This window comes from Grammomys surdaster, unplaced genomic scaffold (assembly GCF_004785775.1).
Source record: "Grammomys surdaster isolate TR1022 unplaced genomic scaffold, NIH_TR_1.0 344, whole genome shotgun sequence".
NCBI classification, from domain to species: Eukaryota; Metazoa; Chordata; class Mammalia; order Rodentia; family Muridae; genus Grammomys; species Grammomys surdaster.
The window spans coordinates 421,148-436,520 of record NW_021604763.1 but is presented as its reverse complement, the minus strand read 5'-3'; the positions used below and the strand labels follow the sequence as shown (position 1 = coordinate 436,520).

At 49.7% G+C, this 15,373-nt stretch overlaps 1 protein-coding gene across 1 annotated transcript; it reads left to right on the top strand.

Moving 5' to 3' along the window:
• The first annotated feature begins 5,177 nt into the window (after positions 1 to 5,177).
• Nol6 (nucleolar protein 6) lies at positions 5,178 to 15,103 on the top strand. Its single transcript, XM_028779071.1, has 26 exons — positions 5,178 to 5,321; positions 5,796 to 5,999; positions 6,083 to 6,199; positions 7,044 to 7,223; positions 7,430 to 7,598; positions 7,815 to 7,949; positions 8,046 to 8,200; positions 8,284 to 8,404; positions 8,646 to 8,704; positions 8,786 to 8,887; positions 9,053 to 9,168; positions 9,256 to 9,433; positions 9,561 to 9,683; positions 9,883 to 10,031; positions 10,132 to 10,207; positions 10,418 to 10,558; positions 10,680 to 10,797; positions 10,873 to 11,027; positions 11,140 to 11,303; positions 11,580 to 11,732; positions 11,919 to 12,016; positions 12,721 to 12,845; positions 12,994 to 13,083; positions 13,385 to 13,579; positions 13,688 to 13,789; positions 13,985 to 15,103. The coding sequence occupies exons 1-26, from the start codon at positions 5,268 to 5,270 to the stop codon at positions 14,132 to 14,134; spliced, it is 3,429 nt and encodes a 1,142-aa protein (XP_028634904.1). The 5' UTR covers positions 5,178 to 5,267; the 3' UTR covers positions 14,135 to 15,103.
• Positions 15,104 to 15,373: the final 270 nt, after the last annotated feature.

Here is a 15,373-nt window from a genome sequence, read left to right as displayed (position 1 = left end):
ACTTGGGCATTTGGATATTTTGTTGCTTTATCATTATTACATTTATTTATTTTGGGTAGAGAACCATATGTAACATTAGAGTGGGGTGTGGAGGTCAGAGATCAACTTGCTGGAGTAGGTTTTCTCCTTCCACGGTGTGGATCTGCTAAAACTCCAGTCAGGCTTGGGAGCCAATGCCTTTACCCTGTGAGCCATTTTGCCAGCCTCTGTTGTTTATTTGCTTGCTTTTCGAGGTGGGATCTTCTTTTGTAGCTCAGGTCACATAAGTATTTGTTTTGAAAGACAACCAAGTTTGGTGGCATAGTCTATAACTTTAGCAGTACTGAATGGGAAGGCTGAAGCAGCAGGTCCAGAATTAGACGGCTAAAGCATCAGAAGGACTACCTTGAGTCAGAGCTATCTAAGGAGGATCAGATCAACCACAGCTACACCGCAAGATTCTGTCTCAAAACACACACACACACACACACACACACACACACGGGGGGGTGGTGGTGGTGGCGGGGGGGGTGAGAGAGAGCACCAGAGCCAAGAAGATAATCAGTATCACAAAGTAACACATTGAACCCCACCTTCCACCTCCATGGCTAATCTGCCTCTGCTACATACCAGGTATTCAAGACCAAATAATCCATAATCATATTTTTTCTAATATTTTTCACATATTAGGGTCTGAAATAAAAGTTAACAGACCTGGTGGTGCAGGAGGATGGAGGAGATGAAGGCAGATGGAGGCAGAATTCCAAGTTCAAAGCCAGCTAGAGAGTTAAAGTCAGTCTAGATAAGTTAGACCCTATCGCAAAATTAAAAAGTCTAGGAAAATATAGCTCAGTGATAGGGCACATGTGCAACATGTTCACAACTACCTAGGTTCAAGACCTGGTACTGAAAAACACAACTACCACCACCACAACAAATGTCTGGCAGAAACTGCAGCATTCTCTACTGTTCCTTAATGGCAGGAAGAGACTGACATGATTGACTGGTGCCCTCTTGTGGTCAGAAAAACAAAATCCTCTCAGTCCAAGGCATCACCTGGTATGTGCCAAGCCAGGAACTTCTGTAGAGTCTACTAATTTTATTTCAAATGAGAAAAGGCATAATCTAAACAGAGGAAGAAGTACTTCATTTAGGATATCTAAAATTTTAAGACAGAGTCTCCAGAAGCCAAGGCTGGCCTTGACCTACTATGTAGCTGAGAATGATTTTGAATGTGTGATTCTCCTGTCTCCACACACTTGCTAGAATTAAAGGTGTGTACTGATGTGCCCATTTTAGGAAATTTAATTGTAATTTTTTTGAATTAAGTTTTCATGTATCCCAGGCTGGCTTTGAGCTTGCTATGTAGTTGAGGCTGTCCTTGAACTCATGCATCTACCTACCAAGATATGGGATTGCAGGTGTGCACTACATATCCCAGCTGTCAATTTTGAGTTAAAAGATTGAATTAGAAACGTGACTGAATGCCTATAAAAAATATGCAAGGCCTGCATTCAACCTCCACGCATCCCATGAGCATTTGTTTGAAAGTTTATTTTCTGAGACGGCTCAGTGGTCAAGAGTACTGGCTGCTCTCCCAGAGGATTCTCAGCACCCACTTGGTTGCTCACAACACTCTGTGACTCCATTTCCAGGTGATTGGACACCCTCACACAGCCATACGTGCAGGCAAAACACCAGTGTACGTAAAAAGTAAATTTAACAAATATTTTTATTTAGTTTTCAGGCTTATTCATTTATTTTTTCACTCAGTCTGTTAACCTAAAGCAGGGTGTAGCAGTGCATGACTGTCCTCCTAAAACTCTGGAAGTGGAGATGGGATACCAGGAGCTCAAACCTAGTCTTGACTACAAATTGTGTTTGAGTCACTTGGGATACATGGAACCCTGCCTCAAAAATATATGCATGGGGCTGGAAAGCTAGCTCAGTGGTGCAGAGCAGGTACTGGTTTTGCAGAGGACCTGAGCTCAGCTCCCAGCACTCATACCAGGCTGCTCAACTGCAGGAATCCAGCTCTAGGAATCTGATGCCTCTAGCCTTGGCAGGTACCTGCATTCACAGCGTAGAAATAATAAAGGTAAATCTCCTAAAATGAAAGGGAAGCCCGGTTAATCTTAGCACTCAGGAGGCAGAGGCAGGCAGATCTCTATGAGTTCAAGGCCAGACTGGTCTACAGAGTGAGCTTCAGGATAGCCAGGGCTACACAAAGAAACACTGTCTCAAAAAAAAGCAAAGCAAACAAAGTCAATGCTATAAGAAGCCATGATTATCTAATGAAAAGTAACGATCATTAAGCATCTCCATATAGCATCTCAGTTAAACATCACACAATCCATTACATGGTCTTTCATTTTACTGAGTTAAAGATTTACAGAGGTAGATAACAAGTTATGTAAGGTCACTCAATTAGCAAATGACAGAACCTCGAGTTAGCCTCAATCATCCCACCTCACAGATTTTTGTGTGAGGAGAGGTGGAGTGTCTTTCTTACAATGTAGCCCAGGTTGGTCTTGAACTCCTGCTTCAGCCTCCACAGTGCTAAGAGCTCAGGTGTGCACCATTATACCCAGCTGTCACCTCTGCCCTTCAGTGAGACTGCTGTTAACTTCCTTGCTGTAATGGTTTCATCTAATACGCTGACAGCTGTGTACATCACAGCACCACCCACGCAGTGTGCTTGTTTACTTCTTCCTCTCAGCCGTCAAGATGCTCTTGAGAAAGCCATTCATTCTTCTTTCATTCAACAAACACATAGTGAGTGCTTCTTGTGTGGCAGGCCCTATGCTGATTGCCTAGAATACAGCAGCAAATAAGGCAGCAGTGAATAAGACTTCCTGGGCCCCGTGGCACATATCTATGATGCCAACATTTGGAAGATGGAGACAGGAAGATAAGAATCTCAAGGCCGATCTCAGCTACAAAATGAGTTTAGGGCCACTCTAGGTTACTAAGGAAGGAAGAAAGGAAAGAAGGAAGAAAGGAGGGAAGGGAGAGAAGGATGGAGGGAGGGAGGAAGGAAGGAAGAAAGGAAGGAAAAAGAAGCAAACAAGAGCATGTCTTTGATCCCAGCACTTGGGAGGCAGAGGCAGGCAGATTTCTGAGTTCGAGGCCAGCCTGGTCTACAGAGTGAGTTCTAGGACAGCCAGGGTTACACAGAGAAACCCTGTCTCGAAAAACAAAACAAAAAGAAGCAAACGAGCCATTTTAAGGCACTTGCTCACCACCAAGCCTGATGGAAAGAGCAAACCACCTCCTGCAAGATGTCCTCCACATGCATGTCATGGCACAAAATTAACAGAAACAATAAAATAAATAATTGATTTGTGCTATTGTCGGGGGAGGGGTGTTCCGCACACTAATGACTGAAATAGAAATAGAGACAAGCAAGCAGTTAGAAAATCTCAATGTGGTGGCACTTGGGAGAGGCAAGAAGACCAGGAGCTCCAGGTCATCCTCAGCACCACAACAACTCGGAGGCCATCCTGGACTATGTGAAAACTTGTCACAAAAAGAACAGCAAACACACAAAAATCTCAATGCTAGAGGCCCTGAGGTGTAAACACAAAGCAAACAAACAAAAACCCAGCAGCAACAATAAACAACAGTCAGGCATGGTGGCACATACATTTATTGCCAGCACTCTGGAGGCACAGGCAGGCAGATCTCTGTGATTTCAAGGACAGCCTGGTTTATGTAGCAGGTCCTAGACCAGTCAAGGATACATAGTGAACACATCACAGACACACACAGACACACACTCACACACACAGACACAAACACACAGGAGGGGGGATATAGTGGTGAATGTCTGTAGTTCCAGCTACTTGAAGTGGCTGAGGCAGGAGCCTCTCTTAGGTCTATAAGTTCAAGACCAAGACCAGTTTACACGATGTAGAAAGATCCTTTATTTAAAAAAAAATTAAAGATGTAGTTACAATGAGAGCAGAAAGAGGAAGAAGGTAGAAAAACACGTGACAAAATTTTGTGAGTTTGTAAAGTTATACATAACTAGATAAAAGGAACTAACCCACAAAACAAAGGCAAGAACATTCTTCCAGGGTTCCAGTTTATAGTCAAGACATACAAAACTCTCTATTCAAGACACCAAATAAACAGGGTTTGACATTTCTTATATCTCTATCATTATTTTTGCAATGATTTTGACCCAGGGCCTCTGAAATGAAAAATACAGACTCTACCACAAAGTTCAGGCATATGCTTCTTTTACTTTATTCTACTTTATTTTTCAAGATTTATTTAAAAAGTAATCACCACCACCCACCACACCTTGGCCTAGATATGAGAAGTCTTTTTTTTTTTTTTTTGGTTTTGGTTTTTCGAGACAGGGTTTCTCTGTGTAGCTCTGGCTGTCCTGGAACTCATTCTGTAGACCGGGCTGGCCTCGAACTCAGAAATCTGCCTGCCTCTGCCTCCCAAGTGCTGGGATTAAAGGCGTGTGCCACCACTGCCAGGCTAGATATAAGTCTTAAAAGGTAGATGCAAAGTGTCATTTTTGAGAGTGTCCCTTATAGTTCAGGCTCAGCCTCGTGAATATTACTGAGATGAGCCTGAGATGCCCAGTTCCAAGTAGTTTTGTAAAATAATATGTAAATAAAGGTAAATTGACGAAGTATTTAGAACTTCGCTATTACAATGTTTCTGTGTTTAAAGTTTTAGTGTTTGAATAAGTTATCTTACATTTTAAGAAGGAAAATCTGGAGAGAAGCTATGTTAGAATTCTAGATACTTGAACGAAACCTGGCTGTGAAAACGGGAAAAAAACAAATTCAAGATATATTTTGGAGGTAGAAATCACATAACTTGCTCATAGACGCAGTAAGTTAGCTGCGGAGAACCACTAGTGAAAACAGACACACGCGTATACACACACTAAAAACAAAAAACAAAACAAAACAAAACAAAACAAAAAAAACTCCACAGCACCGGAAGCCAAAGCAAGCTCCTCCCTTCCCTTTCGGGAAGTGAGGAAAAGAACGCGACCAGAGGCAATCCCAAGCGCTTCCGGTTTAGTGCAGCAAAGCGGCTGGAAATCGGCAGACCTTGTTTGGTTCCTCCCATAATGGGCGGACCCCTTCGAGAAACTGGCCAATAGTGAGCGAGACAGCGTGCACTAGCCCAATGGTCCTGCAGTGGGTGGGGCCTGTGACAAGGGTTTGCGCCCGGGAGTTGGCGTTTAGGCCCACGTGGGAAGCCGCGGGGTAGATCGGTCTTGAGTCCCAAGTGCTGGAGAGAGACCTGCTGTGAAGATGGGACCGGCCCCCGCCGGAGAGCAGCAGCGCGGAGCAACAGAGGATCCAGAGGTTGGTTGCTCAAAATGTGCTTAATTTTGACTACAGAGCCTGAGATAGTCAGGCCTGATAGCTAGCCTGTGACGAACTTGAGGGCGGCCTACTATGGAGGAATCGTGTTTCCACCTTTTTTCTAACCTAGATTACTGGAAAAAAGATTTTTAGGGAAGCTAGCCCTGGCAAGATCTGGATAGAGCAGGAGTAGAGATGATATTTGGAAAGGCCCAAGCCTGTCTCAGCAAAAGATTTGTGGTGTCTGGAAACAGGAGGGCTTTGGCAGTGACTAGTAAACTCAAGTCAGGTCTAAGCAGGACTGCACCCTTATGCTGTCAGGTTTCTCTCAGTGATGGATATCCCGAGTTTTATAAAAATCTTACGACCACTGAAATGGGGGGAACTAGAGTAGATGAAGCCTTTACCCACAAACTTTAGTCAGCTGATACAGGTGCCCCGATTGCATGTTGGTTTTTGTCTCTCTGGTCGTAGGTGATGGAGGAACTTGCTTTAGAAGGCTTAGGTAAAGAGAAGGCCTCTTCAAGAAAGCGTGCAAGAACAGAACCACCTGCAGAAGGCTTCCTGCAGCCCGTGAAGCTCAGTCGGGAAGAACTGTACAAGGAGCCCACAAATGAGGAACTGAACCGCCTCCGGGAGACTGAGATCTTGTTCCACTCCAGCTTGCTTCGTTTACAAGTACGTGGGTCGCCAGTGCGTAGGTTAGAGGGGTTTACGTGGGATCCTGAGGCTCACAGACTCTTCCCTTCCCTCTCCTAAAGGTGGAGGAGTTACTAAAGGAAGTCAGGCTGTCAGAGAAGAAGAAAGAGAGGATTGATAATTTCCTGAAGGAGGTCACCAAGCGAATCCAGAAAGTGCCTGCGGTCCCTGAGGCTGAGGTAAGAAAGAGCCTTGGGAACAGTGAGTCATGAAACATTCTGTGCTGTTCTCCTAAGAAATTGGGTTACTAAGGAAATAATTCTCATTGCAGGAAGACTCAACCAGGACACGGGTCATGCATTCACCTCTTAACAAACATATACGTCTTGTACAAATTTTGTAGGTGTTTTGTTTGTTTGAACAGGGTCTTACGGACCCCTGGCTGGCCTTGAACTCCTAATAGTCCTGCATAGTTCCTAAGGACTGAGATTGAGGGCCACAGCCACATTATTTTTTTAAACATAGGGTCTTAACTCTGTGACCCATGTTGTTCTCAGACTGGTGGTAATCCTCCTGCTTCAGCCTCCTGAGTGCTAGGATTATAGTTGTGAACCTTTACTTCCAACCAAAAATGGGTATTTTATTTTGTGTATTTATTTACTTATAGGGACAGGATCTCATACAGTCCAGGGTGCCTTCAACTTGCTAGCTATGTAGTCAAGGGAGACCTTGAATTTCTGATCTTCCTGCCTTCCCAAATGCTGGGGTTGCAGGTGTGAGTGACTGTTCCAGCCTGAAAATGGGTAAGAATAGAAATAAATCACTTGGGAGGCAGAGGCAGGTGGATTTCTGAGTTCCAGGACAGCCAGGGCTACACACAGAAACCCTGTCTCGAAAAACCAAAAAAAAAAAAGAAAGAAATCATGGTGGCTTAAATGTCAATCAAGTTGTCTTCACAGAGGGAGAAGGTGTTTGTGGGAGATTATGAGTTACCGTTTTTAACATACTGGCAGGCTGTCCACTAGACATCAGGGGCTTTGTGAGGGAGGTGATAGAGTCCGTGTTTCCTGCCTCTGTCCATAGCTCACTGACCAGTCATGGCTCCCAGCTGGGGTCCGAGTGCCCATCCACCAAGTGCCCTATGCTGTGAAGGGCTCCTTCCGCTTCCGGCCTCCATCCCAGATCACCGTTGTGGGCAGCTACCTTCTGGATACTTGTATGCGACCAGATGTCAATGTGGATGTGGCACTGACCATGCCCAGGGTAAAGCCCATGGTTTGGGGGCTGTAGAACCTCAGCAAAGGGTCCCTTTGAGACTTTGTGCTCTTTGTCTGAAGATTGGGTGTGTTCCTCCTGTTGGTTTAGTCAGGGAAAAAGCCTCCTGGGACTTAAGCCTAGCTTTGACCTAGTCCCCAGTTCCATGGACACTTACGTGTCTGACCTTCTCTCTTCTTCCCTGACTCCTCCAGGAAATCTTACAGGACAAAGATGGGCTGAACCAGCGCTACTTCCGCAAGCGAGCCCTCTACCTGGCTCACCTAGCGTACCACCTGGCCCAGGATCCCCTCTTTGGCAGTGTTCGATTCTCTTACACCAGTGGATGCCACCTGAAGCCCTTGCTGCTGCTGCGGCCACGTGGTGGGGGGTCACTCTCTGGGCTTAGGGCACAGTCTGGGATGGCAAATCTGGCAGGGGTCATGGAGTCCTCAGGGTCTAAGGGAGCAGGAATAGAACAAAGCCAGGAGGTCTCGTTCTAAGGTGGGAAGTCATGGGTCCCCAAGTATGAGGGGGTGCTAAGGGGATCCCTCTGATGCCAAGAGTTGTAGAAGCTCAACATTCCTTGTCGCTACCCAGGGAAGGATGAGCGCCTGGTCACTGTACGCTTGCTTCCGTGCCCTCCCTCGGACTTCTTCCGCCCATGCCGCTTGCTGCCAACTAAGAACAATGTGCGCTCTGCCTGGTACCGAGGGCAGAGTTGTCCAGATTATGGTGAGCAGGCACTGGTGTTGGAATGTGTTGGTGGACAGGGGTTTGGTGGTGCCTTCTCTTCTAATAGCCTCTATTTTTCCTCGACGACTTGCTTAGAGCCTCCTACGCCCCACTACAACACCTGGATCCTGCAGGATACAGCTCTGGAGACGCACATGCACTTGCTGTCGAATGTGCTGGGCTCTGCCCAAGGGCTGAAGGATGGCGTGGCACTTCTGAAGGTTTGGCTGAGGCAGCGGGAGCTGGACAAGGTGAGTTGGGGGTGGCCTGGTTTTCTCTCCTCATTGTGTGATGGGTTGCTTCTGAGCCCAGTCCAATCACGCCTCTCTTTCAGGGCCTGGGTGGATTTAATGGATTCCTTATCTCCATGCTGGTTGCCTTCCTCGTGTCTAGACGAAAGATCCATACCACCATGAGCGGCTATCAAGTCCTGAGAAGTGTCCTGCAGTTTCTGGGTAAGGCAGCTAGACTGGACAGGCCAGGGTTCCACTTAATCTGGGGGGGTGGAGGGAGGGGGCAGTTCTCATTCCACCAGAGCTCTGTTAAGTTTCTTATCACCAGACAGAGGAGAAAACACTTGAGTCTGAGACAGGCAATTGTAGTCACCCAGGCTGAGAGAGGCAGGGAGGGTTTCACCGTCACTGGGTTCCAAAAGGACCTTCTAATACAATACCTACCTTCTCTGGTTCACTCCAGCCACTACAGATCTGACGATCAACGGAATCAGTTTTTCTCTCAGCTCAGATCCCTCCTTGGTGAGTTAGGTAAGGGCAGGTATGTGGCAGTAGGCCTGCAGGTAAAGCTCAATCCTGATTGGCTTCTCTCTGTCCCCCCAGCCAGCCCTGGCTGACTTTCACCAGCTTTTCGAGGTTGTGTTTTTGGACCCATCAGGCCGCCTCAACCTCTGCGCTGATGTTACAGCTTCCACTTACAACCAGGTACCAACAGGTCCTCCTTCTCTTGGATCCTCCATGTCTTAGCTCAGACTGTTACTGTGTCTGGGCCAGAACCTCAGAAACTCCCGCCCAAAGAAGTAGCCTTAGATTGTGACCCTTTCAGCCAATGAGGGTTACAGCTGTGGTCCCTCCGTACCCTGCGGCCAGGTGCAGTATGAGGCAGAACTGTCTATGGCGTTGCTGGACAGCAGGGCTGACGATGGATTTCAGCTGCTGTTGATGACGCCCAAACCCATGATCCGGACTTTTGACCACGTTGTCCAGTGAGTTTAGGGTGATACAGGGTCATTGCGGGGAGAAGTCATGAACTTAGTAGGTTCTGATTTGGTCCTTTGTCCTGTACCTTCCAGTCTTCATCCACTGAGTCGCCTGCAGGCAGCATGTCACCAGCTAAAGCTCTGGCCAGAACTGCAGGATAACGGTGGTGACTATGTTGCAGCAGCTCTGGGCCCACTAACCAACATTTTGGTGCAGGGTCTGGGGTGCCGGCTGCATCTGCTGGCTCACTCTCGGCCCCCAGTCCCAGAGGTGAGACCATGTAGACGGGGAAGTTTGTGGGGTTCCAAGCAGGGCTGGATCCAAGGTCCAAAGGGATGCAGCACGCTGCCCAGCTCGGGGGCCTTTGGATTGACAGCAGCCTATTTGCATCTTACAGTGGAGTATCAGCCAAGATCCCCCGAAGCACAAGGATGCTGGGACCTTGACTCTGGGATTTCTCTTCCGACCCGAGGGATTGATCAGTGTTATTGATCTTGGCCCAGAGGCTGATAGGCCTGAGGTGTGGAACCCCAGCCTGCCCGTGGGGAGGGGTGGGTGGATCATCCTCAGGCTACTCAAGTTGAGGCCTATCTTCTCTCCTCAGTGCTTGGAACTGAGCTTAGGGCTTTGGGCGTGTTAGCATTCCAGCCCTCTGTCACTGAACTACACCCCAACCCATTCTTTCGTGATCTCTCTTCCCATCCTTTGCTTCTCTCCAGGCTGCTGATTTCCGTCAGTTCTGGGGATCCCGCTCAGAACTTAGACGTTTCCAGGATGGAGCTATCCGGGAAGCTGTGGTCTGGGAGGCAGAATCTTTGTTTGAGAAGCGCCTTATTCCTCATCAGGTGGTCACCCACCTCTTGACACTGTGAGTGTTAGCATCTTCACAGCAGGAGGCTGCTGTGGTCAGGGCAGCCCTTTTCGATGGGCATAGCCCCTGATACCCTCATTGTATCTGTGTTCTCCAGCCACGCCGACATCCCAGACACCTGTATCCGTTATATGGGCGGCTTCCTTGATGCATTGATCCAAGGCCCCAAAGAGGTAAGAGCCTGGGGTCTAAGCCAGTGGTTGTGGTATAGTGCTTGTGGCAAGACTGGAAGGAGAACCCTTTCTACCCCAGCCAGGTTGCATTTTCTGGTGTCCAGCAGGGGGTGCCCCTGTCCTGCCATAACCTGAGTCATGGCAGGATCCTAGGTGATGCTGGGGTTTTGTAAGACCCAGACTTCCTCCTGAGTGTCTTCTCTTCATCAGCTCTCCAGCACAGGTGAGGAGGCCCTGGCGTTGGCTGTGCGTTCCTATGATGACCTCAGCCGCCTGCTGTGGGGGCTGGAGGGTCTCCCACTCCCTGTGTCTGCTGTTCAGGGAGCTCACCCCGTGCTGCGCTATACAGAGGTAAAGTGCAGGAGGGCAGGGAGTCCTTTTTGGTTAATGCACCCCCACACCCACCCACCCCAACCTCCTGTCTCTGGGCTGTCCCTCCCTGTCGAGGTCACTGTCCTCACTTCTTCTATAGGTATTCCCTCCAGCTCCAGTGCGACCTGCCTGTTCCTTCTATAACCGCCTCCAAGAGCTGGCCTCACTGTTGCCCCGGCCAGATAAGCCCTGCCCAGCCTATGTGGAGCCTATGCCTGGTAAGAGTGCCCTTGGGAGAGAGTGGGAAAGGCAGCAGGCTGAGGACCAGATGGCTCATCCATTCTGTTCTTCAGTGGTTTGTCACCTGGAGGGCAGCGGGCAGTGGCCTCAGGATGCAGAGGCTGTGCAGCGGGTCCGAGCTGCCTTCCAGCTGCGCCTGGCAGAGGTGTTGACCCGGGAGCATAGACTACAGTGCCGTGCCACTGCCACACACACTGACGTCCTCAAGGTCAGGCTGCCGCAGCATGAGGGGTCACCAGGGACATCAGGGATCCAGGAGGCCGCGTACCCCCATGAATGCTCTTGGCATTCATTTCCTTTGCCACATCTCCTTCCTACAGGATGGGTTTGTGTTCAGGATTCAAGTGGCCTATCAACGGGAGCCACAGCTCCTGAAGGAGGTGCGGAGTCCGGAGGGGATGATCTCTATGAGAGACACACCTGCCTCCCTCCGCCTCGAGAGAGACACCAGGCTGCTGCCCCTACTCACCAGTGCCCTGCATGGGTAAGGTTACATGCGTGAGCTCTTGGATGTCGGCTTCCTGCCCCCATTCTGCTTTGCCGGCTACCAGACTCTCTGGGAGGCCAGACAGCTTAATACCTTATTTGTAAGCTGGTAGTAACATTAGTAATAACCTGCAGGGTGTTTGCTAGGAGAGCTTGGGAGAAGATATGTAACACGTGTGGCCATGCTGGGCAGAGGGCGAGTGACTGGCAGTGGGTCTGACACTGTCTGGGCCTGTGAGTTCCCAGATCTCACTGCCAGGCCCTCCTCCCCCAGACTCCAGCAGCAGTACCCAGCCTTCTCAGGTGTGGCTCGCCTGGCCAAGCGGTGGGTGTGTGCCCAGCTTCTGGGTGAGGGCTTCACTGATGAGAGCCTGGATCTGGTGGCTGCTTCGCTCTTCCTGCACCCGGAGCCCTTCACACCTCCCAGGTAATAACTTGTACACCTCCTTACCCAGGAGGTAAGGCTGGTAAGTTGTGATGCGCTCTCTATTCTAAATGGGGGAGGGTGACTGAGTACACAATAGAGAATGTTTTCAGATACTTCCCACAAACGTCACTGAGGGATTGGGGACATCAGGCCTAAGATTCTTTCTCATTCATTCTATCTGATCAGTGTCCCCCAAGTTGGCTTTCTTCGGTTCCTTTACCTGTTATCTACCTTTGATTGGAAGAACAACCCTCTCATTGTCAACCTCAACAGTGAGCTGACTGGTAAGTGGTAGGACTCAGATCAGACCACTGGAAGAACTTCCCCTGTGTAGATGGCACAGTAAGTCAGGTGGTCTCCCTGTAAGTTTGTCTGGGAAGCCTCCCTCACCCCAGGTATCTAAGTCTAATGGTCTGTCTTGGGGAAGAGAATTGTCAGATGGAAGAGACAGAGGCCTGTATCAAGTCTGGCTTTGAGAGCTTTGCCTATGTGGTCCATGACAAAATTACTACCCAGGGTGGTGTGGAGCAGGGGGAGAGCAAAGGAAAGCTTCTTGAGTTCTAGGTGAGAGGTCTTGTGTGGGGAGCCGGGAAGTTAGACTTGGTGCCCACACCTTGGAAGTGGCATTGTTGGTTTCCCATTGTAATCTTAGGAGCTCTTAGGTCTCAGCAGAGGGCAGGGTGTCAGGTTCCTAATTCTCTACCAGGTGTGTGAGAGCCCAGATTGGGGGGGCCTTGGGCAGGCCTCAGCAGGCCAGAGACTAGTCTGGGGGTGACAAGCAGTGGAAAACTCCGCCTCCGGGCTGGACATGGGAGACTAACACCCCACCCGTTAGCGTGAACGTGGCGTCCCTTTTATAACCTTTACTCCTTGGGAGAGGGATATTGGAAAACCCCTGTGATGGGTAGTTGCTGGGTACATGTTGGAAGGACCTGGGGTAGTAAAGGTCTTTTGGGGAGGCTGACATGGCATCCCCTGTCATCTCTAGCTGAGGAACAGGTGGAGATTCGAAGTAGTTTCCTGGCAGCTCGAAAACAACTCCCCGTCATGGTCATCGTTACCCCCCAGGACCGCAGAGGCTCTGTGTGGACACAGGATGGGCCCTCTGCCCAGGTTCAACTCCTTATCTGTTTCTAAATCAATTAGCTTGCTTATCTCTGTCTGTGTGTCTGTCTGTCTGTTTTACCCAAAGAAGAAAGTAGGCCCAACCTAAGCTAGGAGAAGCATGGTCAATCTTGGTGTGATTTTTTCTGTGTCCCAGATCCTTCAGCAGCTTGTGAGCCTGGCAGCTGAAGCCCTCCCTGTCCTGGAGAAGCAGCTGATGGATCCCCGGGGACCTGGGGACATTAGGGTAAGGATCTGACTCAGAGTAACTCTTAGGGCCTGAAGTCTACAGATCAGGAGGCCTCGTCGGGATGCCTCGTTGCTCGCTCTGTCCGGTGAGACTGATTACAGAGAAGGCTTTGACGTTGCCATGGTGCCTGGTAGTAGTGAAGCCTGGTGGGAATCCTGAGCGTCCTTCTGCACTCAAGCTGGCCCTGGCTGTTGTCTCTGGGGTTTGCTGTTCTTGTGTTCATGAGGCATACAGCCTATAATGGATGGCTGGATGTGTGGGAATGAGTACGTGGAAGGGTAATTGAAGGCTTCCGTAGACAGTATTCCGGCCACCCTTGGACATATATGATGTGCTGATCCACCTGACTCCCCGCCACATTCCCCGGCACCGCCAAGGTGTGGACCCCCCAGCTGCTTCCTTCTGCCGTGGTCTGCTCGCTGAGCCAGGGCCTTCGGCTCTGATGCCTGTCCTGGGCTATGATCCCCCTCAGCTCTATCTGGCACAGCTCAGGGTAAGTTCTTAAAGGACTGGCTGGCCTGGGAGTGTTCTGTGGAGCTGCAGCCCTAGAGGAGGTCCTCAGGTACCTATTGTAGTCTTCCTTGTGTTCTGTCCTTTCTAGGAGGCCTATGAAGATCTGGCTCTTTTCTTCTATGACCCACATGGTGGAGAGGTGATTGGTGTCCTCTGGAAGCCCAGCAGCTTCCAGCCCCAGCCCTTTAAGGTATGCTGGCCAGTGACACTGTCCTGTGTTGCCAGGTGTGTACATGTGGTTCTCTACGGGTGTGCACTTCAGTGTGGCCCTGGGTCAAGTGTATGTGTGGGGCTCGTTTATCTATTGACACCACCCTAACCTTGCGTCTCACAGTATGTGTGCCTTTGTGACACTTCAGCTCAAATTTGCTATCTGATTCTTCAGGCCTCCAGCATGAAGGGACGCATGGTGGTGTCTCAAGGTGGGGAGCTTGTGACGGTGCCCAACGTAGAAGCCATATTGGAGGACTTCGTTGTGTTGGGTGAAGGCCTGGTCCAGGCTGTAGAGGCCCGAAGTGAGAGGTGGACTGTGTGACTCTAGCCTTGGGACGTTGGGCCTATGGGGCAGCATGTCAGTGGGGCAGCCACTCTCAGTGCCATGTGGACACCCGATGAACACACTGAACATCCATCCCCAGAGGAAGCCCTGCAAGGCTTTTCAGTCTGATGCTCTAGTTCTGTGAGAGGGGCCGTGCTGTCCTGTGTCCCCTACACCTGACTATCCAGATTCCCAGAGGAGGAGATGGAGCCAGCTCCGAGGGACCTGAATCCACAAGATCATTTGCCCATCCATCCATCCTCAGCCTGAACTGTCCTCGCTTTTGTTTTCTCTCCATCTTCATCTTCCCCCCTGGCAGGACCGATGTGTCCAGATGGCAGTGTGCCTTGCCCTGTTGCTGCTTCCGTCCTTTAGATTGGACCCCAAAGAAGTCGTGGCCTCTCCTGGGGGTCAGGGCACCAGCACTGAGCAGTGGGAGGGGGTTGTGTGTGTATGAATGGAACCCGTTCAGTAGGCACGGTGCCCTAAAAGTGGGAACAGTGGATAAAGACATGGACCCAGCAGAGCTGCTTGGATGAAGTCGAGGGGATCCCTGGTCCAGGAGAGAGAGAGACAGAGAGAGAGCTGGGTGCTACAGCCTAGCCTCTCTGAGTTCTACCCACTCCCAGTTACTATGCCACATGCCTGCTCTGGAACTCTGAGGAAGGCAGTGCTACCTCTCCCCACCTGATCCACGCCCCCTTCTGGCAGCCACTCCCTGCTTGTCTCCCCTAATCCTGACTGGGTTGTTGTTTTTTATTTGTTTTTTTTGTTTTTTTTTTTTTTAGACTCAGCTCAAATAGCATCCCTCCTAGTCCCTGCCCTCACCCCCACCCCTCTCTCCCTTCTGTGAACTGTGAATGCGATCATTCCTTGTTGAGTTCACTTGGCAGGCATGCATACCAGTATGCACCTTCTATTGTCCTGAACTCTGATTTAAAATTAAACTGCTTAATTCTCTCTGGGTACCTGACTCGTCTTTTCTCATGATTTCAGCCTGGTCTGTGAGAAAGCCCTGTGAGGACAGAGCATGCTGTGTTCAGGCAGATGACTTGGTGTTTCTCACAGCACCTAGAATGAGCCTCACAGAGCTGTGTGTAAGGGGAGCCCCAGTCCAAGAAAGTGGAAGCCAGGCACCATCACAAGGCCACAAAGAAACAGAAGTCAGAACCTGTGGACTGTGCTGTGAGCAGGCAAGGGGCACAAGACAGCCTCAGACTGATTGGGTGTCTTGGT